The 23,137-nt window shown below is 40.4% G+C and overlaps 1 protein-coding gene across 7 annotated transcripts in view; it reads left to right on the top strand.

Moving 5' to 3' along the window:
- CEP250 (centrosomal protein 250) overlaps nt 1-23,137 on the top strand; it is a 129,324-nt gene that overhangs the window by 88,316 nt on the left and 17,871 nt on the right. For 6 of the 7 annotated variants that reach the window (XM_081010403.1, XM_081010400.1, XM_081010399.1 and 3 more), the window contains exons 2-22: nt 2,092-2,274; nt 3,710-3,766; nt 4,314-4,396; nt 4,536-4,701; nt 5,349-5,455; nt 5,606-5,863; nt 6,625-6,721; nt 7,439-7,537; nt 8,029-8,181; nt 11,072-11,250; nt 11,755-11,937; nt 12,307-12,451; nt 13,826-13,972; nt 15,353-15,583; nt 16,302-16,495; nt 17,004-17,131; nt 17,268-17,437; nt 19,127-19,306; nt 19,873-20,007; nt 20,950-21,093; nt 21,605-22,443. In XM_081010403.1, the coding sequence (XP_080866529.1) occupies nt 2,092-2,274; nt 3,710-3,766; nt 4,314-4,396; nt 4,536-4,701; nt 5,349-5,455; nt 5,606-5,863; nt 6,625-6,721; nt 7,439-7,537; nt 8,029-8,181; nt 11,072-11,250; nt 11,755-11,937; nt 12,307-12,451; nt 13,826-13,972; nt 15,353-15,583; nt 16,302-16,495; nt 17,004-17,131; nt 17,268-17,437; nt 19,127-19,306; nt 19,873-20,007; nt 20,950-21,093; nt 21,605-22,443 (3,878 nt within the window). The remainder of the gene's footprint in view (nt 1-2,091; nt 2,275-3,709; nt 3,767-4,313; nt 4,397-4,535; nt 4,702-5,348; nt 5,456-5,605; nt 5,864-6,624; nt 6,722-7,438; nt 7,538-8,028; nt 8,182-11,071; nt 11,251-11,754; nt 11,938-12,306; nt 12,452-13,825; nt 13,973-15,352; nt 15,584-16,301; nt 16,496-17,003; nt 17,132-17,267; nt 17,438-19,126; nt 19,307-19,872; nt 20,008-20,949; nt 21,094-21,604; nt 22,444-23,137) is intronic. The other variant, XM_081010405.1, reaches the window with a different exon arrangement.

Genomic DNA, 23,137 nt, shown 5'->3' with positions numbered 1-23,137 from the left:
CTCTGGATTGGAAGAATCTGCCATTAATAGAGGAACCCCCCCCCCCAAACAACCGCCTCAAACTCGTGCAGATATATGTGGCTGCTTACTGTCGTTGCAAACTCAAAAGTCCTCAGGTTAAAATCCTAAGCACTTGCAAGTAAGCCCCATTGGATTCAACGGAACTTGTTTTTGAGTAAGCAGGCAGGAGATAGTGCCAATCTGCATTACAAGATTGTTGCAAATAGACGTGAGATGCATTAGGTTAGGGAAAGTACCAGGGATGCATTTCTAATGCAATTCCCAGCAAGTAAAATGCATGGAAATCCATTACACTTTAAAATAAATGTACAGAGGACTAGGCTATGGACTCTGCGCCATGAAAGCTTGGGTCTTGATAAGTTTGTAAGTGCCACAAGACTCCTAGTTGTTTTTTGCTTCCACAGACTAACATGGCTAGGATGTATAATGTTGTTCACTGTAAAGCTGAGATGGGATAGTTATCTTGTCAAGGACAAGTGTTGAGAAAAGAGAATTAATATTTATTTGTGCTTTTCACACGTGGAATTCTTGCATAGATTTAGTTCTGTGTTGGAATTCGTACTTATTCCACGTGCATGTGTGACAATCCTGCATGTTGTGATTTGCTACTATACAGAATGGACTGTAGGAATTTGTGTCAGAATATTGACAGAGTTGTGCAAAACCATAGATTATTGACAAACCATAACATGTTGTATCAATCAATCAATAGACTTTAGTTGCGTAGCCGACAGGCCATAGCATCAAAGGACAAACACCGACAAAAATACATTACAAATATAGTTACCATAAAATCTTATGACCTGTTAAAACCCTAGGTAGAAGCTGGATTATCATTCATCAATGACCCTCTGTCCCATGGGCGGCAGCCTTTTCTCTGGTAGATTGTTCCAGGTCGGTTAAGTAAATAGACCAACCAAATTGAAAGATTATAAATATAAATATAACCTCGGAGGGATAGTCAGGACAGGGAGAAAGGTAATAATAACCAGAAGCAGATAAATTAATAATCTCAGTACTTAAAACTTGGCAGAGGTAATAAAATAATAATAATAAAACATAATGATAATAATCATAAGATCCTAGGCGAGGAATCCGGGTGACGACACTGATGTCATTCAGATAGCAGCTCTCAGTCTCATTGCTCTCTTGATAAATTTGGCAACCTTCTCTGTTGTCAAGCTGTTCTGGTTGGCTAGGAGTGAGAACAATTTGGCTTCACAAGAGCGGCCCGGGATGGCAGATAGGAGCGGCGTGATGGTCTCGTCCCTGAGAACATGTTATATTGAAATTCCAATTTCTAAAAATGCAGACTGATGCATTTACTTGAGAATAAGCAGCATAGCAGGAATTGTTTTTCAAAACAAACAAACAAACAAACATAGGATCACACTTCCTTTGTAAGAAAAAGGTATTGGATCAGTTGGTGCCAGGAAGATTTCCATTTGAAACGTATTAGGCACATTTTTGCTTTTACTCAGTCATATTAAAACTTTTTAAAATGTCAGCTTGAGGTTGGTCTCTCGCATCTCCACCTGCTTTTTCTTGACTCTGTAACACACCGCTTTATGGTTTGTTTGTGTGTTTTTGGTAATATCCCCATTCTCATAAAATATGACTCAAAAATGACTGACCAAAATGTGCTAGATGAAATACATATATCTAAATTTACAAGAATTGTCATTCGCTGCGTCCATAAGGATTAGGAGTGCTGAACTGTCACCTTTGTTTCATGTGTGTAACTCTACATTCTTGTCTGGAAATACAAAGAACCATTTCTCAACTGGTTAGGAGTCCAGAGAAACCTTTTCTTTTTCCTTTTTGCCAGAATTTAGGCTTGACAAATGTCATAACTAATGCTTTTTCATTCTTTATACAGAATGGAAGCCTGCAACAAGACTGTTGAAATGGCTTTCCAGCTAACAACATTTTTTTTCCCTTCTGTTGGAAACAAAGCAAATTATTTCCCATCTTTGTGCATTTTTACTTTTGAGAAAGTAGAGCCATCAGGGCCATCTTGTCTGCTAGATTAATTAAACCAGTCTTGATTCTTTCTGCTTTGACCTTTAGATGGAAGGAGACCAAGCAGCAAGCAGTATGAAAACACAGACAGTTCACTTACTTCCAGAAGAGCAACTAGTGGCACTACATCACCAGATGGTGGAAAATCAGGCATCCTATCAACACAGACTACAGAATTCCCAGGAGGCACAGCATAGGCAGGCAGTACTTGTACAAAAGTTACAGGCAAAGGTAAAACCATTACATTTCTAGTGATATCTCAAACAAGGAGATGATGAATTTTGAGTAGAGAGCTCTTGGTGGATGGAAGAAGGGTACATGAAGAATAAAGTGCTTGCTTGAAAACAAGTTTCCTTCTGCTGTTCTTCTAAATATGCATTTTGGGCATAGAACCTTTTTCCTGACTTGGCGAATTGCTCAGTTCTAAACTTGCGATATCCCCCGTTTTTCTGTCTTTCTGAAAACCTGTACCCCCTCCTCCCCGAAGCAATGCCACTACCGAAATTCAGGAGGGGGTGGGGTTGCGGGCTCACGACCCCGCCCACACTCCCGCGAGGCTGGCCCCAGCCTCGCGGGAGCCGGGGATTCCCTTTATTAGCATACCCACGCCCTGCCAGCCAATCGGCTGGCGGCGGGGGCGGATCTTCTAGGGCCATTTAAGGTCGGGGCAGCCCTCGGCTCGCCCCTTTTTCCGGCTTTTCCCACGCGGCTTCCCACCCTCCCGCCCTTTAGGTTTGCCCTTGACTTTGCTATGGGTTTCGACTGGTCGCCGCAAGGGGCCTGGTAGGAGTTTTTCCATTTGGCTAATTGGCTGGAATTTGAAGCCACTTGGTTTTTTCGCCTACCTCGTAGCAAAACGTCACAACTCTGGGTTTTGGCGGTAGGCATTGGCAGGGGTATTGTCATGCAGATGAGATCGGGGGGGGGGAGGAGCGCCATCACCTCCCCCCAAGGCTTGGAGGGTAGTTCGTTAAAGGACTCCGAGGGGCGTCGCCTCGTCCGAAACCTACGGAGGCTAGGGCCTAAAGCGCGCCCCCGAGCGGTAACCCCTCGGGGAGCGCCTAGGGATATGCATCTCGGGTGGCTCCCCCTGTTGGTGCTTAACCCTCACCGGGTAGACCGGTTAGTCTGGTAGGGCCAATGCCTAAAGCCAATACCTCTCTTGCCTGTAATCAATAAAGTTGTGGCCATTTTCGCCCAATTAACCTAAATTCTGGTGTCCTGTGTCTTCATTTATCCACATGTGGTGGGGGAGGGAATAGCCACGCAATGAGCTGCTGTGCCAATTGGTAAATATTAGTATCATTGTACTACTTCAAAGGCACTCTGCTGTGCTTGCTGGAAGTTAAGCTGATGCATCAATAACCAGCTAATTTGCCATTTGATATAAATGGTGATATAAATGCTGGCCACATGACCTGGAAGCTGTACGCCGGCTCCCTCGGCCAATAAAACGAGATGAGCGCCGCAACCCCAGAGTCGGTCACGACTGGACATAATGGTCAGGGGTCCCTTTACCTTTACTTATGTATGTGCAATGCACAAAATCATCCCTAAACAACTTGGAACAAACTCAGAACTCTTAGAATTTCATGAAGGGTGTTGCTGCATACACACTCTAAGAGGTAATAATAATAATATACCAACTTTTCCTGTTTTATTGCAGGTGCTGCAATATCGTAATTGGTGCAAGGAGTTAGAAATGCGTCTGGAAGCAAATAGGGTAAGTTTTAAAGTATGTGAGTACCATTTTTTTGTGGTTTTGCTATTGGTAACAAAGTGTTGGAGAAATTGGTGCCCTTGTCCTGGCAAGTGATCACTGTTAAAAGAAATTAGCATAGTTCAATATATGCTGTAATGTCACAAACAATGGGCATGCTTATTTACATGGAAACTAGCAAGGAAATCAAATTATGACATAGCTTTGACTAATCTTCTATTATGAACAGCAGGTGTGTGTGGAGGGGTGGATTCTCACTGGGATAATAGTGGGGCCAAGTGATTATAGTTCCATTTTCTCCAGTTATTTTCAAAAATAAGCCACACAAGGACTAAAGTTGTGAATGACACTGTGTCTTGTTTGGCCCTTAAGCATCTTTCAGTAAGCAAGAAAAACCCTAAAAATGCAAACAAATGCACTTCAAGTTGTGCTCATCTCAGCTGTTCACTGGCTTATTGATTCATGGGACGTTAACAAGGAGATCCTGAAGTGAGGGAATAGACTTAATATGGATGTTGTTTTGATTAAATTGTCTGCCTTTTTTGCAAAGGGGTCCCATCCACACCAGTGGGATCGTAAAGAAGACCGTAGTCTAGAGAAAGCGCTGATCCAGTTGGAAGAAGAGCAGCAGAGGTGAGTGAGCTTTTGCAGAAGCTTTATCTTAGCTGGTTTTTGGGGAAAGCAGTGCAACAGCTGCAGCACCATCATTTCATCTTATTGGGACCTTTACAATAGAGATTTGCTAATCCATTGCCTTTCTCCTACGCTTCAGATGTGAGAATTTGGCTGGGGTGAACAACTTGCTCCGTGAGCACTTGGACAAAGCCAATGAGGTGAATGGGGCTCTCCGAGAGGATGTCAGCAAGCTGATAGCTGACTGGACAAGGGCCAGAGATGAGCTAGAGCACAAGGAGAGCGAATGGCATAAAGAGCGGGAGGTAGGAATGTGTCACTAATAAGATACTGGGTAGGGAAGGTGGATTTCCTTATTGATTAACCTTATATTCTAGGCACAAATACTCATTTCTGGTTTGGCAGGCATTGGCTGGGATTAAGAAAACAGTAGAATATTAATTCAGGGTGCGTACAGATGTACATTGTTCTAGAAGTCAAGACGCTGCGGAAATTGTTTCATATTTAATATACGTAACTTATACTGTAAGTTATAGACATGCAGTTCCCAGTGAATGATTTTCAGAGGTAGTGTCGTGAAGAAAAAATAACTCCTGTATTCAGTATAGATCTGAACATACCTTTAATTGATGTGGAAAATGCTGTGTATTATGAGATTATCCTATACGATCCATGCATTCTAGGTTAGAAAAGTATTTCTCAACCATTTGACTTCTTTCCAGACTTCTCAATAATTGATCAGTCCTAAACAATATAATAAAAGCTTTTTCAAATTTCAGAGAAATGTATTTTTTAACAGTTTAAAGAGACTCAGTTTTGTTGGTTCTGAAAATCTTTAACATGATTCTGAATGCTGCTGGCAATAATTAAATATGCATTTTTGAAAGAAAGCAGTTTTTGTTTTAGGCTGGGAAAATAAAGCTGTGACTTGCTGTTGTCTTTACATATATAGTTCTTTGAGAGTTATATGCGGACTGAACATGATCGTCTCTTTGGCATATGGCGGCAAGTAGTGACCTTGCACCGTTATTTTGTGGAAATGAAGACAGCAACTGACAGGTGAGGTTTTTCTGTCAGTTGAATGTGAAATCATTTGCTGAGCTAAAATAGCTGATTAACAGGGGGGGAAACTGACTCTAGCTTTTCACGTCTTTAAATCTGTAATTTAATTTTTTTTGTCCAGTATAGTATTATTTGTTTCTGTTTCAGGGATCTGTCTGAACTAAAGGCTGAGCAAGCAAGACTTTCTGGCTGTATACTTGTCAGTTGCTTACACTTAAGTTCTGGCACACAGCTCTTGGATACCAATAGTTTTGAAAAACTTACCCTGAGGGGACAGGCCCAACAGCAGCAACTTCATATCAGGCCCAAGAAGTTGGATACGGAAAAGGAAATATACCAGCAAGCACAAGCAATTGTGAGTTTGCATGTCAAAGGAGAATTAGCAAAGGAGGATCTTCATAACAGGTAAAGTACCTCCTTAAAAGGCCCCACTAGCTGCTGTCCTCATTTACTGTAGATTTTTTAAAGAGTCAGATGGGACATAATGACATAACAGTGCTGCTGAATCAGACCAAAGGCCTATTGAATCTAGTATTCTCTTAAAGTGGCCACCTAGAAGCTCCTGTAGCCAATCGGAAGCTACACCTTGGTTTTCGAATGGTTCCGGGAGTTCAACAGACTCCTGGAACGGATTAAGTTCGACAGCCAAGGTACCACTGTACTAGAATCTCAGAGATCAGTCACTGATCCAGAGAAGGGATTCAACCCAGTGTGGTTTTGTCCCTAAAAAAAATATTGACCGGTGATTCTTGAGCTGGGGGTGAGGGGGGGTGAGGAAGAGGATAAAAAAGACAAAGGCTATATTTTAAGCTAGTATAGTTGATGTCAAATGAGTTGTGAAGTATAGACTAAGTGGTTTGGTGTCTGCAACTTTGGGCATGTGAAGTTGGATAGGAGTATGTGTTGCTGCACAATTTGCTTCATAACTTTTTTCCTAAGGTGGTTGGAGATTTACATTTTTTTAAAAAAATGAAAGCTCAAAATCTGTGAGCCCTGCCTAGGGTCACCAGTGAAGACTTTCACAGGTGCAGGATTGACAACCCCTGTGCTAATGTGTTAGCCGCCCTGAGCCCGGCTTCGGCTGGGGAGGGTGGGATATAAATAAAAAAATATTATTATTAGTGAAAAGCCTAGTGTGCTGTAAATGCTTCTCTTCTTTTTCCAAGGGTGATAGAGTTGACTGCCTTGCTTGAACAGTCTCAAAAACAGAATGAGGAGAAGGAAATGTCAATGAAGACTCTCAGAGACACTGTGGAGATTCTGGTATGTTTGCAACTGTTTGAAAAATAATCCAGTGGCTGTTGTGGAGAAACGTTCCTTTGTCCTATTGTAAACATGAAGAGGAACTGCTCATTCCGTATATATATCTAATAGTAGAGACTGTCAGCACTTAGAATAGAGGTGTCTAAGAGTGAGTTGTTGCGAAGGGTTGCAATTCTCAAGTGATTCTATAGTATAGAATGCAACAACTGGAAAAAGGTTATCTGAAGTTTCTGAGGAAATCTGCTTTGCTTCTTTCTTCTGGACTTGCCTATAGACAGACTTTTTTAAAACGTATTTTCTTTGGCATCTTAGTTCTGGTTAGTGACGTAGCAGGCATTTGGAGACACTCCACTGATATGATGCTGTCATTCAGTACTCTTCTTAAACCTGTGCTCTAAAATATGAGCTATATCTGAGGGAATTGCACCTCTAGAAGAAGGTGTAAAGGTAAAGGGACCCCTGACCATTAGGTCCAGTCGCGGACGACTCTGGGGTTGCGGCGCTCATCTCGCTTTATTGGCCGAGGGAGCCGGCATACAGCTTCCGGGTCATGTGGCCAGCATGACTAAGCCGCTTCTGGCGAACCAGAGCAGCGCGCAGAAACGCCGTTTACCTTCCCGCCGGAGCGGTACCTATTTATCTACTTGCACTTTGACGTGCTTTCGAACTGCTAGGTGGGCAGTAGCTCCCTCTTAATCTCCCTTATTCTTTTTCTAGGAGGCTGATCGCTTGCGGAAAGAATATGAACAATCACTGAGCAATAATACACATGAAGAGATACTTTCACTTCAGCATGTGATAAAAGAAATAACTGAGGTAGACCTAACTGGAATCTGTCTTCATGGTTGCTTCTGTAGAATTTCCCATGTCTGTATTTAAAAACAAAATTAATGAAAGCAGATGTGGTATAAACATATGATCTAAACTTTAAACACAGGTTTTACATATTTTGCACCTGCTCGGGGCACTTCCATTTGTTCATGTATTTCAGTGTTTAAAAACTGATTTCAAAACTTTTGTGAGGACTAAGCTTGACACAAATTAAGCCCTGGTACTACTACTACTACTATTACTACTACTACTACTACTTTTATTATTATTAGTTGATTTCCCTTGGCTGATTATGTAATCCTAGATTTTGCTGCCGCCATTTTGCTGGGTTGTATTTTGCCCCATCATCATAATTTCCCATCCTTGAAAATGCAATGGATCACTATTTTCCAGCAGAAGTGAAAGACAAATAGGGAGCGAGGTGCAGTGTTTTGATTGTACAGAACTGAGAAAGTAACGTTGGTCTTGGATTTCAGGCAGTAATCAATGAGAGTGATGCAACAATTGGCACCCCACAGGATGAGAACTATGCTGAGCCTTGTAGCTTCTTGCAGTTGAACCCTGGTGACCCAGAGAGGGCTGTCCTGCTGGTGCGTGAGGTGCTGACTAGGAGAAGCAATGAAGTGCAGGTGAGAGAACTTCAGAGGTTCCCTTGCCAGTAAGACTATCACATCACCAGTAGTAAAACTCCACACCTCGTATAGCACTTTTCTCTGCCTTTGATGCTCTGCCTTATAAATTTCAACCTCTTCCTCTTCCTGCTAATAAGTATTCCTAGTTCCGTCAAGCTGGTTTTGACAGTCATTTCTTTCCCAGACAGGTCTTGCATTGGTGATTTGTTCTTTCCACTTTTCTAATCACTCCCTTTCCCCATGAGCATTCTGTTTATGTCCAATCTTACAACTTTCTCTTTTTATTTTTTTATTATAATTTTAATTAAGTTTTCAGTTTTACATTTCAAAATAAGCATTTTGCAAACTTTAAAATACCCAATGATTTCCCTCCTTCTCCTTCCATGGTTCATTTTACATGTCATACATTCCTGCATATTTTACAATAACCATTCAGATCAGTTTTCTTCTTTTACATCAATCAAATATTATTTACACTGTTGAATTTATCTTAATGATGCCAGGTTTTTCAGCTGTATACAGTTATTTTCCATTTATTCAATAAATGCTTTCTACTCTTATTTAAATATATGTTCTTCTTGCTCTCTTATTCTATATGTTAAATCTGCAAATTCTGCATATTCAATCAACTAAAGTTGCCAATCCTCTTTTGTTGGGATCTTGCTCAGTTACCGTTTTTGGGCTAACAGAACATGGGCCACAGTTGTTGCATACATAAATAACCTTTTATGACACCTTGGAATTTCTGTCTGGGTTATTCCCAATAAAAAGGACTCTGTTTTTTGGGGCGGAAATAATGTTAAACATTTTTTTCAACTCATTATAAATCATTTCCCAATAAACTTTTTACCTTTTTACATGTCTACCACATATGAAAAAAGGTTCCCTCCACTTCTTTACTTTTCCAATACGTATCTGATCTTGGCCAACCTATCTGGAGTTAAACACTATCTATGGATCATTTATAAATACTTCTCTTTTAGTGAGTAACATGCAATAAATTTCAGATCATTTTCCCAAAGTTTCTCCCAGAGGTTGAAATCTATATTGTGTCCTATATCTATTGCCCATTGTGTCATTGAAATTTTAATAAGCTCGTCTTTTGTTTCCCATTCTAATAAAAATTGCACATTTTAGACAGACGTTTACCCTTGTAAAAGTTCTTTTTCAGATTGTGAGCTTTGGTCCAGAAATCCATTCTTTTAATCTAATTTAAACATATTGTGTGTCTGTTGATATTGTAGCCAATCCGTAACCTGGCTCCTTAAGTTTTCCATTGGTTTCAGTTTGGGTTCCCTCCCTGTAAAATCCAGCAGTTCCCTGTAAATCGCCCATTGTCTATCCATATTAACTCTCTTAATTGTAATTGCTTCGATGGGAGTTAGCTATAAAGGATTTTTTATTTCCAGTAGATTTTTGTATTTCTCCCAGACTCTATACAGATTCTTTCTAAGAATGTGGTTCATGAAACTCTTATAAATTTTAGCCTTCCCATACCAGATATGCATGTCAGCTAAATTTTAATCATGGCCTACTAAATCTAAAATGTCTGCATTGCCCAATACAATTCATTCTTTTAACCAATTCAAACAAGCTGCCTCATAATACAGTTGCAGGTCTGGCAGGGCAAAGCTTCCTCTTTCTTTTGCATCTATCAGAATTTTTTGTTTAATTCTTGGCTTTTCTCCCTGTCATATGAATTTAGAAATATCTTTTTTTCCATTCTTTGAAGAAGCTTGGATTATTTACAATCAGATTAGATCAGAATAAAAACAGGATCCTAGGGAATATATTCACTTTAATGGGTGAAATTCTACCTAACATGGGGGAGAATGAAACTTTCCCTATCTCCAACTCTTTCTTAACCTCTTTCCACAATTTAAATATAATTACTTTCAAATAGGTTGAATTTGGGAATTTGTCAGCCAAATTTCCAAACACTTAATTTTTTTGCTTATTTTTAAACCAGACATCCTTTCTAAAAAATTTATCGACTGCTCATCCATGTTTTTGACCAACATTTTGGTTTTATATGGGTTTATCTTGAAACCCACCACTTCTCCAAACCTTTTATTTTCTTCCAATGTTTTGGGAACACTCTCCAAAGGTTGTTCTTGTGTCAACTCCACATCGTCAGCAAATGCCCTTAATTTACAGTCTCTACATCCCACCTCAATACTTTTAATTTCTCTATTTCTCCTTACATTCTGAAGCAATATTTCTAATGTCATAATAAACAACAGTGGAAATAGGGGACAGCCTTGTTTCGTTTCTTTTTCTATTTGGCATTTATCTGAAAGAATATTGTTTACTAATATATTTGCAGATTGATCAGTATAGATTGCTTTAATTCCTGCTAGGAAAGAATTACCTATTTCCATTTTCTCCAGAACCTTAATCACAAAAGACCATGAAATATTGTCAAAAGCTTTCTCCACATCTAGAAAGATTAGGGCAGCCTGTTTTTCATTTCTTACTTTCAGGTAAATTGATTGCATTTCTTATATTGTCTTTCATTTGTCGGCCTGGTCTCTGTGAACTGACTCAGTGTCCTTTTCAATCTACTAGCCAAGATTGTAGCAAATAGTTTATAATCACAGTTCAAGAATGAAATTGGTCTGTAAATTTTAGTCTTTGTTAAGTCACTGTCTTGGTTTGGGATCTGGGTAATGAATGTGTGTTTCCATGAAGCTGGAACTACTGCTGTCACCAGAATTCTGTTTATGGTGACCTCAACCTTACAACTTTCTCTGCCTGTACATAACATTCCTTCAGTCTTCAGCTGCTGCTTCTCTGTGGACTAATGCTTAACCACCTCTGTCTGTATATAATACCCCTTCAGTCTCTCACTTTCCCCCTAATCATTATATTTTGCCGCCTTCTGCAGCACCTGAGACAGCAGCTCTTGTCTAGTCAAAATTCTGTCAGCTCCCTGGAGAAGCAACAAGAGCAGCAGAAAGACCATTGTAAGTTCCTAAGCCAAAAACTTGAGCAGCTAGAAGGAGAGCAAGACACACTCATTAGCCAACTTCAGCATCTGCAGTCCATGGTGGAGACTTACCGCAGGTCAGACATGTAATGCTTTCCCCATCTTTAAAGACTTGTATTGTAAAATAGATCCATATGCTTCTCTTGGCTTGCAGTGTTCTTTCCTCTTGTCAAGTCAGTAGGTTGTCTCCAGTGTTAGTCCTACTCAGAGTAGACCCATTGTAATTAATGGGGAAAAGTGGCTTTTCCAATGGGTCTACTCTGAGTAGCAATTAGCTGGATTCAGCCCAATATCTCTCTGGATTTGAAGCACCTATTTAAGTTGTGAATAAACCTTCATATGTGGTCTGTGCTCTTCAAAGTTTGCCTGGGGCAGTTTGCATCCACAGGTTGGAGAGAGACAGTACTCAAGAAGTCACTCTGCCTTTCAGATGTGATGGTGTCCTCATTTCCCTGTATTCTCCAGTAGCCCAGATAGGAAAAGGAGTATGCTCAGTCAGTAGTAGCTAAACAAGTGCAATGAAACTTTGCAGTGTATCTCTGTTTTTTGTTTTTCTCTAACTGAAGACTTTTTCTTCTCAGTGACCATGTCACCCTGGATAAATCCAAGATAGAATTACAGCAACAGCTGGAAGTCTTGGAACAGGAAGTCCAGCACTTGCGCCGAAGCAATACTGAGCTACAGCTGAAAGGAGACATGGTGGATGGCCAAAAAGAAGAACAGCAGCATCAATTGGAAAGGATGCTGCGGGAGAGAGAATATATGTGAGCCTTTTGTCTTTCCCCCCCCCAAAGGGCAGTAAGTTTGTTGCTAGGGAAATACAGGAAAAAGAGAAGCTGGCAAGAGCATTCACAAACCCAGTTCTTACAACAATCCCTCTCCATTTTATGAAGGTTGTGGAAATTTGGAATCTTTGCACTTTCTTCACCCTCTTGTCAGGATTGTGTATGGGCTCTGCCATTTCACTTTTAAAAATGAGCCCCTCTGGATAGCATTTGTGAAATTTGCAAAAAAAAAATATGGTGCTGTATGAGGATTTTTATGTTAGAAAATGAAATTTGCAGCCCCGGTTAAGCTTTGGAGCTCTCATGTACTTCACTACTTAAAATAAATAAGTGTATGTGTTCATTCAGTCAGGAAGACCGGAATGCTCTTGAAGGAAAGCATTCATTGTTAAAGAGTGAGTTGGTAGCCATGAAAGAAGCACTGGAAAAATCTCACCTTGATGGAGAACTGGTGAAACAAGAAAAACATGAACTTGCTACAGCGCTGGAGCAGGTACAGTTATTTTCTTTTCCTAGTAATAGTCAAACACACTCTTGAATTTAAACAGGAAACTACATAGACACTCACTGTAGACAGACACTGGCATGTTCATTAAACTGCTGTAAAGTGGTGGTCAGTGAGCATAACAGTAGAGTTTACAAAAAAAAAAATCAAAATTCTGGTATTGTCCTGTTCTGCAAATCCAGTTCCCACAGCAAGTTTCCATGTTTCCTGGCCACCGCATGCTCCCATCTCTTTCCCCATGGTTTAGTAAAGCCTGTGAAGGACAGTTATGGAGAAACAACATTGTAGCAGCATTTGACATTAGTGCATGTATATTGGCTATATGGCTTAAATTTATGCATCTGGGGCAATTCTTTATCTTACCTTTGATTAATTTTGAGAGGCTAAAAACAGGAACAGCTGCAACTTTCCTACTTCCCTTCTTCTCTCCTGCCTGGCTCCATTGCAGCCATTCTTCCACTGAAAGTCAGAACTTCTTGGACTGCATTTGATTTTGAAAAGAAAAGAAAAAAGGAGGAAGTTCAACAAATAATGTGTAATGTCTAGTTCCAGTCTAAGTAAAATGGTGCCAAAGATTTCTACTCAGAAGTGTTCTGGTTGTACTAAAAAAAGAAAAATATATATATCTGGCAATTGGAACGTGTTTCTGACACAAGCATGTCATCCTTGTGACTGGCTCAGAGATTTTTTTAAAAAAAATAAACATACACATTTGGATTGGTTTTTTCATGATCAATCAGAACAGTGGTTTTTTCATGGCATTTAAGCTACATACTCATACATTAGTAAAGTCGTTGGGTTTCTATTTAAGGAAGAAAAGGAGGCATACTGATGGAAAACCAGTGACATAATGGAAGATTAAGAGGGTATATTCTAAATAATCCAACAGATATTAATCTAGTCTTTTCCCCATTAGAACCCTCAGTGAAGGTTCCATGCCACAGGGAGGCATTGAGGATAGAAGTTATCTTAAAAAATATGTATGTATCTTAAGTTTTACTCGAGTGCTGCCATTGAAATTAATTGTTCTAAGTTAGCTATGTCCATTAATTTCAAAGGCTGTATTCTAACTGTGACTAATACAAGACACAACACATTGCCTTGAATGGCTTCAGAGAGGCATTTGACCTTCCTCAATGGGGAATCTGAAATATCCAGCTGTAAGCCCTGCATACTATTCGGGGGAGGTGTCTCCTCACCTTCAGGGACAACCTTTTAGGGAGTGCAAGAGGTTGCTGCAGGAAAGTCCATTTGGACAGCATGATAAAATATGGTTTATTGTAAGTTAACAAAGTTAGGGGCAAGTCTTATTCTGCTTTTATTGACTGGTATTTCTTTGTTTTGTGTTTTTGGGTCCACAAGGCTGAGCAGTCCTTTGCAAAGTTAACTGGTGCACACAATAAGCTAAAAGCAGAAACTGCTCACCTTCATGATGCAGTTGCAAAGATGAGTGCCCTTAATGAAGCTCTAGCATTGGACAAAGTGAGTTTGAATCAACTTCTCTTGAAGGTAAGAAGACTGTTGCAGCTGAACTATTCTTATTCTGTGCAGCCTACAAAATATATGTAAGGAATTTGCTAATATGTAGGTTGCATTTTTAGCAGTTCGAAAGCACGTCAAACTGCAAGTAGATAAATAGGTACCGCTCCAGTGGGAAGGTAAACGGCGTTTCTGTGCGCTGTTCTGGTTCGCCAGAAGCGGCTTAGTCATGCTGGCCACATGACCCGGAAGCTGTCTGTGGACAAACGCCAGCTCCCTCGGCCAATAAAGCGAGATGACTGGACTTACGACTGGACTTAATGGTCAGGGGTCCCTTTACCTTTACCTAGGTTGCATTTTATTCAGAACGGGGGAAAGGAAGGCTGCTGTTTTAAAAAAAAAAAATTTAATAAATTTTGAATATAGAAACAATCATACAATCAATTACAGTTCCCCCCATAACAACCCCAACTATGTCCAGCTTTATTAGTAGTAATAAACTGAAACATAAATTCAATAGCTGTCAATTTAAAAAATGTTGTTCCACAAGTTCCCATGGCCTATACACATGTTTTTTCTTCATTGCAAATGAAGTAAAAGTGGACCACATTTTGTAAAACTTTTGTAGATTCTTGTGTTGTCTTCTTTCTTGTACTTTATCTCTCAACCTTCCCATCAAGATAAAGGCCCAAACAATAAGCATACCAAATTTCATATGTTTGCATTCCATATCCTCCAGTGCCTTGCAAGAGCAAGAAGTGCTGCAGTTATAATATGCATAATTAAGTCTCTGTATCAAATATAATTTGCTTCAGCTGCAGATATTGAAATAGTGCCATTTTCACATCTAATCAATTTTAAAGTAATTTGTTCCATTTCCTAAAATACCCTTAACTAGAAGTTTTTAATCTGTGGCATTTTCACCACATGTGTATAAATGTTCCTTTATCCCCACAGTTTCTCCAACATTGTAGAAAGGTATTTTTGCATATTTTACTTAGTAACATGGAGTGCTGGTACCATCTGTGGGTTAGCTTTAAGATGTTTTCTCGTACACGAGCAGAATTAGCTCAAAAAGGAAATATTTTCTCACATTCTTTCCCATAAAACATAATAAATTTCTTTTAAGTCTTTCCCATCTAGTCTTCAAATTGGAAGATTTTGATGTTTAAAAATTAATGATAGATTTATAAGCTATAAAACATTTTAAAACAAGGTTAATGAATTTGTCCCTTGTTTGCAAATTTCTGTGATACTGATGAAGTGAATGACTTGAGTGTTTACCATCCAATTGTGGGAGAAGTTTGTTGTATAGCTTTTCCAGACAAAGGGGTACCTCTGGTCTTTAAGCCAGAATATGCCCATTGAAGGCTGCTCTTTTATCAGTTGCTTCCATTTCCTTAAATGTAGATGGAGCAGGAAAAACAGGCACTTTTGGACAAAGTTGATCACCTGGAAAGACTAAGGACCTCTTCACAGAAACAGCTCAACCAGATGGCAAGAACAAATGAGGAACTAAGTGCAGACAAGACTCGGTTACAGCAGTTGCTGCACAAGGCTGAGGGAATGCAGGAAAGTTTACAGGAAGAGTTAAAAGTACTGAGAGATGAACAGAAAGAGACTTGTGAGAAGCTGAGCCAGGTGAGTGTTAGCAGCAGACTTGAGTTATCCTGCATGGACATTGGGCAGCAGCAGTGTTGTGCTTCTGAAGTTGGGTTCAGTTAGATTATGGAATTCTGCTTGAACAGTGAATAGCTCAGTTTGTTTGAAGGTGGTGCTGATAACACCAAGGTTGCAGGTTTAATCTCCATATGTGACAGCTGCATATTCCTGCATTGCAGGGGGTTGGACTAGATGATTCCAACTCTACAATTCTATGATTCTAGGAATCTTTTCAGTAGCTAGTGCTGCTCATCACAAAGTTCATTTTACTATCCTTGCATAAGACAATCTTTTCAATCTTATTTGTACTCCATAAGTGTTTCTGGGTAAAGTATGTTTTGCAGCCATTGTAACACTCATCTAGATTTTCTTCTTTTCCAATACACATTCTTTCTAAAATCTGGCCACCGGTGAAGTGTCACAGTAAAACATTAAGTGCGGTGGCCTTCAGGCAATTATATATTTTGTACTTTGGTTCTCTCCTGTGTATAGATAATCAAACTTCTCCATAGCAGTCCATCTGTAACAGATCCATTTTTCTTTGTAATGTGCAGTCAGGCAGGTCCATCTCTTCTGTGAGAACAATTTTCTATCCTTCAAAAGAAGCTATAGATCTATTTCTTTTTACAGTGCATTATTGCTTAAAGTGACAGAGCTTTGCCTTTTGCTATAAATTGATTTTCTTTCTCCTTCATAGGCTCACCACCAGCATGAGACATCTAGTACTGATTTGGAGCATGCACATCAGGAGTCAAGTCGTCTTGGAGAGGTGCTGGCCAAGACGTCCAAAGAAAAGGAATCATTAATGCGTGAGAAAGCCGCATTGGAAGTACGACTAGGGGCTGTTGAACGAGAGAGGTGGAGTTTTTCAGAGCAAGTGGCAGAGTACAGGTAAGAGGCTGACGAATGGAAGAACCTTGCCTATTTGAATAATTATTTAATGCAATCATTGTAGCTCTGGATTCTGAGAGATGACTTTCCATCAGAGGACTATGCAGCTTTTTGTGTCTTGGCTGTTCAACCATGTGGCAGAAGTAGTTCCACATCTGCAGAAAGAAATTCAACAAATGCACAACAGGAAAAATGTTTAAGTCAAGCCCAAGTTTGAAATCCTGTACACAGTTTGACAGGTCTGTTTTCCATAAAGCTGCAAAACTTACACTTAATAGTATTTCTGTTCTTCCAGACATTGTTTCTTGTATCAGCATGACAAACGGCCTGTGATTGTTGTCCTTATTGTCTGTATATTTAGAGGCTGACTGGTGCACTGCTACAAATGAATGACCTCCTTTTGTTCATAGTGTTTCCAGGGTACTCAAACTGGCTTTGCTGGGATTACATTTATGATGTCATGAGCAAGAGATTAAAGTCCCACAAATTCTGTATATGTAATTTGTAGATCAACGAAGGATCTTCTGGAATCAAGCCTCCTTCAAGCTCAGCTGCAGGTGTCTGACCTGGAAGTTACCAAGGGCCAACTGGAAATGAAAATCCAGGCAATCAACCAGGCCAAAGAAGTGATACAGGGTAAGATGTTTTCAAAGGCTTCCAGCAAAAGGTAGTATCAACAGAGCACCCTCCCTTCATGTGATAAAAGGCCAGTGGTCAAACAAGCTGTTATGCCTCATACATTCTGACTCCTGCTCTTTGTTTATTCTTACAGGAGAGGTGAGATGCCTTTGCACTGAACTGGAAGCTGAAAAGTCAAAATTTAAGCAAGAAAAGGAAGAAAAAGCACAACAGCTCTTGCAGGCCGAGCAGAAGTACCAAGAAATGCTTGACCACTGTCAAATTGTACATAAGGAGGAAGTTAATACACTACGTCAAGAGTTGGTAAGCAACCATATGGTCACCTCTTTAATTCATGATATATATATTTTTTGGGGGGTGGGAAATTGAGCAGAAGATAGAATTAATAAAGTGGCTCAAAATGCCAGATGATTACCAAGACTTACTTTTCCATTCAACTGTTATGCCTTGTACTAATTAAACTATTAGTCTTTTAAACTACCTTGCTTTGGATGGGTTGTTTTCAGCATAATGCTAAGGTGAATTGTTTGTCAGCTCAAGGATTTCTCTGTGCACAATCAAGTGCTCCCCCCTCTCCTCCCCCTGTGCACTCTCTAAATCTGTTCTGCGAACCCCCAACACTCTGGAGTAGAATTGGTGTGGGACAGATGCAGGGGGAGGAAAGGTGGGGAAGCCAGGTTTTGATGGACACAGAAATAAGAATCTTACCTTAGATTGCCAGGAATTTCCCGTTGCAGCAAACCTTAGCAGAGGGTGCAGAGAGGTGTTTTGTACACATAATGGTCCAGTGTCTTGATCTCTAAACTCTGGTTCTCTTATACATCTGCATCAGGATGCTCTCTCTGCCTTAGCTGATAAAATATTAGTGATATAATGCTATTAAAGTGTGTGAAGAGCTCTGAATACCTGACATGCACATAGGCCATGTTGTAGTGAATGGAGGGGTGGGGTGGATAGCTTCCTTATACTATCCACTACATCGTAGTTAGTGTTGTGGCTATAATAGTATGCTGCCTTGTTAAATGGATCTGGAGTAGTTGTGAGTGTGCATTTGTGCCTCCAGTTGCATGATATGTCACGTCTAAAACGTTGCCCAAAATATTTACTCTTTGTTGTTGTTGTTGTTGTTTTACTTCTAGTGCGTTTTTCAATATAAAACAAATTCATGAGGTGCTTGTATTATTGTTGCATGTAATTTTAACTTTAGTCTCTTCTGGCATTGATCAGTTCAGGAAAAATCTGTGCCTGGCAACCTTGTGGTACAACTAATTTGGCTTCCGCTACATCCAACCTTACACAGGCGCCTAGCTATTTTGTATTCTAGCTTTCCTCAACACCAAACATATAACAGCAGCAGAAAATGGAGAAAATATTCTGTTGCAACAAAGTCCCTAACATCTCTCCACACCCATCTATTGCAATGTTACTCATGATTCTTTCATATTAGCTAGGCTTGGAAAGCACCAAGTAACATTTGGAAACTGGAAATAGCCTGATATTACTTAATCCATTCCATGTTCCCCACCTCATACACACACATAAAAGGCACAAAATGCTGCCAAGAAGAGCTCACAGTGCCTCTGGCATAGCTTATGCCACATCCAGTGGTTAGGAGAACAGCAGCTGATGTCTGCAGCCACAAGCACCAAATTTCCCAGTCTTTGAAACCCCTAGGAGCTCAAGCAGATCCTGTTTGTAAACAGTCACCCTTTTGGCATGGCCGCACAGAGAAAGGAGGACTGACATTCCAGTTGAACAGTCTGCCAGTTCCATAGGCCAGTGACTAATAGGAAACCTTCATTTAGTACCCATAGGTGATAATTATTACTCTCAGAGCAAAGTGTGATAAATATCCTTCCCAGAAGCAAAACTCATAACACAATACACAGCATCTGCTAAGGTAAGTAGTAAACGTTACATCAGTGGCTAGAAGCGAGACTGTTTTTTCCTTTCTTTTTGTTCATTTATTGGAATTGGCTGAAATGCTTCCAGGAAGGTGAACGAGAACGCCACCATTTAGAACTGGAGCAGGTGTTGGAGCGCATAGTCAAGGAAAAGGAAGAGAGTGAAAGTGTCTATGAGAGGAAGCTGCTGGAACTACAACAGGAGGTCGTTGCTGTAAAAACACATATGGAAGACGAGCTCATTAAGGCTGAAAATGCCAAGCAAGAGGTAAAGTTTGATAGGTGCTTTTGACCTAGAGACATCCCCCCACTCCTGCCTTTCTCTTTTGGAACCTTGTGATGGAATGGTATCTGCAGGAAGCTGTCTCCCGCAGAGCATAGTGATTGGATTTTGTATATAAGGGATGAGACGATCTTTTAGGTATCCTAAAAGCATGGGTGTTGTCAGGTTTTATGTTGGGGAGGCAGGCTTTATGTTGGGGGATAACCTCAGATAGTTAAGTATTTTTTATTGATTTACTTGTTAGAGGGAGGCAACTGCTCCCCTTAGCTATGTCCATGCCTAAAGGTATTATATGAGGATTGCTTAGGTGTTGTATGAGAAATGATGTATTTTAGGTATTATGTGAGAAGGAAAAAAGCTTTTCTCTATCCACTTATACTACACCATGCATAAATTTATGCATCTATAGCATGTCATCATTATTCACCTTTTCTCTAACTAAAAAGCCCCCCATTTTCTGTAATCTTTCCTCCCAGGGGACCTGCTCCAATCTTTTGATCAGTTAGGAGTTCAGCTGGAATGTTTTAAATTCTCTGCTTGCTAATATCTAGGTGCTGCTAGAAAAAGAGAATGAGAAGAAATCATTACAAGAGCTTCACCTCCAAACAAAACAGGAACTCACTAGTACTTGCCAGCAGCTAGATTATCTCCGTCAGGAAATAAAGAAGAACCAAGAGAGGGAGCAGGTAGGAATAGACCAGAGCAGAAAAGCTTATGACATCTACCAAGAATCCAGCAGAAAGCTATGACGCAAATATGAAATAAAGCATATTAACATGATAGAAAGTTGGCTCAATGAATGGATAGTTTAGACCAATTACATAGTGTGTGAAAGGTTTTCCTAGGACTATGTGCATAGAATTGATTTCAGAACTCTTGCCCAACCCAACCACATTTGATAATGCTTCATTTTTGAAGAACTGCTTGTTGAATGCCTGTTAATTAAGGTTCAGACAGTTCCTGCATTTTTCCAAAGTTGTGACATGTGATAGAACCAAAAGCAAGGAGATGGGTTCTAATTCTAATGCAAAATTGCATCTTATTAGCAACCTATCAAATTTTGGCTTACGTTTGGTAACTAAGGCATTTATGAAATCCTTACACAAAAGTTTATCCAAATGGTTTTAGACAAAACCATAAATGAAGCTACTTGCAGCTTTTTCTTGTTCTGCCCTCCATTTTTCCAGTATAATTTGAGTAAGATATATCCAAAATCCGCCACCTTGTTCTTTTTTTAGAGTTCATTTTGATGTCAGTGCAAAGATTTTATCTTTCATTGCATGCTCCTCATGCTCCTCATGAACCCTATTTCTCTTTGTAGAGTATAATCCTTAATTATGCCCTACATTTCCCCTAGATACTTGGTATGATTGTTAATATGCTATATTGAAATTTGCATTTTATGTCTGCTTCATAATTGTTCATCTTCTTACTGTCATTTATTGATTTTTGACTGAAGTATTAAGTCTTCATCCCACAAGATTTGTGGCCTGACTGTTGTGAGATGTAGATCATATTATCTTGCGCAGCAGTTGCTGTACATGTATTATAATTGCACATTATAAAATAGTTCTCAAACCTGAACCTTGGAAAATAACTCAACTTTTTTGGCCGGGTGGGGAGTGCAGGATACTTTGCAAGGTTTGGAAGCTAAGCTGAAGGAGGCCCAAAGTACTATAGAAGCACTAGAAAAGAAGTACAAGGAGGAGCTCAAGTCTCTCAAAGAAGAAATCAACTTTCTCCGTAAACAACGAGACTCTTTGCAAAGTCAGGTGATTTTACTTAAAGCTATGTTCTAAGCATTTCGTTCAGTGCCAAATATGTGGTTTTTCACAAGCTGCTTCAACAAGTAGAAATGGAAATCTCTTTGTGGGGTAAAACTAAGTTATGGGAACCTTTCCCAAACCATCGTGGAAAATTACTTGAAGTACTAGGGAAACCAAAAAGCCATTATTTGAAACAGTTTTGGAAAAATTTTGATGCAATACTCCAAGAAAAGCTATGTGTTTGGTTCTGTATAAGAAGTCATAGGCATGCTAAAAATGTATTCTGTTTCTTTCATGTTACTCAAATGGGGCAATGTCTCTATCATGCTTGTAAAAAAGTCTGGCTTGGTTTATGAATCAAATAAAAAACTGCATTCTGTTAAAGTGGATGTTTGAATTGACATGAAACTCTGTTTCTTGAAATAAGATGCTTGTATCTATATTATCTCCTCATGTGTACTAAAATAAGTGGATACTGTAACTGCTGCATCTTTGCTGTTCTCCTGTCTATTTCTAGGTACAAGAGTTGCAGTCACAACTACTGACAGAAAAAGATTCTTGCCATTTGATTAGCCAGGAGGCTCAGCAGCATTTAAGTGACATACAAGAGTTGTCCAGACAGAAAGCATTGGAAGTTGCACACCTCCAGAAGATGATGGAAGCAGAAAGAAAACTTCGAGAAGAGAGAGAACATCAAAACATGGAGTTGCAGAATCAGAAAGAAGAGATGGAGCACAGAAACACAGAACTGCATAATATGCTGCAAAGTCAATGGGAGGAAGAACAGCATCTGAACAGAGAGCTGCAAAGCAAGCAGGAAGAAATTGAGCACCAACGTGCCACAGTTCAGGCCCTGGAAAAGGAGCAGAGCCAGTGGGAGAAGGCAAAGCGCCAGAGTTCAGAGCAGCATTCTGCACTCCAGAGGCAGTGGGAGGAGGCAAAATGTCAAAATAAGCAACTGCAAAATCAGAACATAGAGCTGCGGCACCAAAAAGAGGAGGTAGAACGTCAGAATGCACAGCTGAAGGCTGTGCTCCAGAGACAGCAGGAGGAAGCGGAACATGAGAGTGTGGTGCGTCAAAACCGTTGGGAGGAGGCAGAACAACGTTATTTAGAGTTGCAGAGTTGGAAAGAGAAAGTTGAACATCAGAATTCAGATTTGCAGGCCCTTCTCCATACCCGGCAAGAGGAGTTGCAATGTCGGACCATGGAGCTGCAGGCAAAGCAGGAGGAGATGGAACAGCAGAGCACTGCTCTACAGAAGATGAAGAAGGAACGGACTCAGTGGGAGGAAATTGAACGTCAGAATTCAGATCTTAAAGTAGCATTGCATGCTTTGGAGCAGAAACACACCAGGTGAGCCCAACTTTCATAATTTATGGGTGGACTAATTGTCTCAAATAGCTATCTCACCTCCACACACCCGGTGTCTAAACAGTTAGGTATTGTCAGGGAACTGCCATCGGAAGGAAGGGAAGTGAAAGGGCTCACACAGGTTGGGAGAGACTCAGCAGCTGAAGAGGGAACCAGTAGGGGGAGAGGAGCTGGGCTGAGGGAAAGGGAGCTGGAGGGATGGCTCAGAGACACTTCCAGCGAAAACAGTGGGGAGGTTTCAGGACCTCCTGTAGGGACACCCACTCCTCGCCGGAAACTGTCACGCAGAGAGTCCAGAAGACGTGTTTCCGTTAAGGAGCTTTTATGTTGGAAGCGATTCCGAAAGCAACCACTGTCGGAATCTGCCAGCGACTGACGGAGCCATGTTTAAGGGGCTCCGTTACAGACAGAGGTTTGCAAACTTGACCAAACTCTGAGGGACTAGGATTTTACACACAAGCAGCTCATCGTCCCATCACAGCATTCCGACAGTCTTCGTGAGCAGCTTGTGCAGGAGAAGGCATCATGAGCAACCCAGCCGGAACCGGAGAAGCAGGAGCTGGAGCGGGTCCAAGCCTGGAAGAAAGGTACCGGGTGTTGGAGGTCCAGCTAGCGCTGCAGACGGCGAGGCTTGAGGAGAGGAGGGCTCAGGATGCAGACAAAAAGGGGAAAGACA

The sequence above is a fragment of the Podarcis pityusensis genome, assembly GCF_964106645.2.
Source record: "Podarcis pityusensis genome assembly, chromosome: 6".
In the NCBI taxonomy this organism is placed as follows: Eukaryota; Metazoa; Chordata; class Lepidosauria; order Squamata; family Lacertidae; genus Podarcis; species Podarcis pityusensis.
Note: the sequence above shows the minus strand (reverse complement) of the source record. Positions and strands in the feature narration are given on the sequence as shown.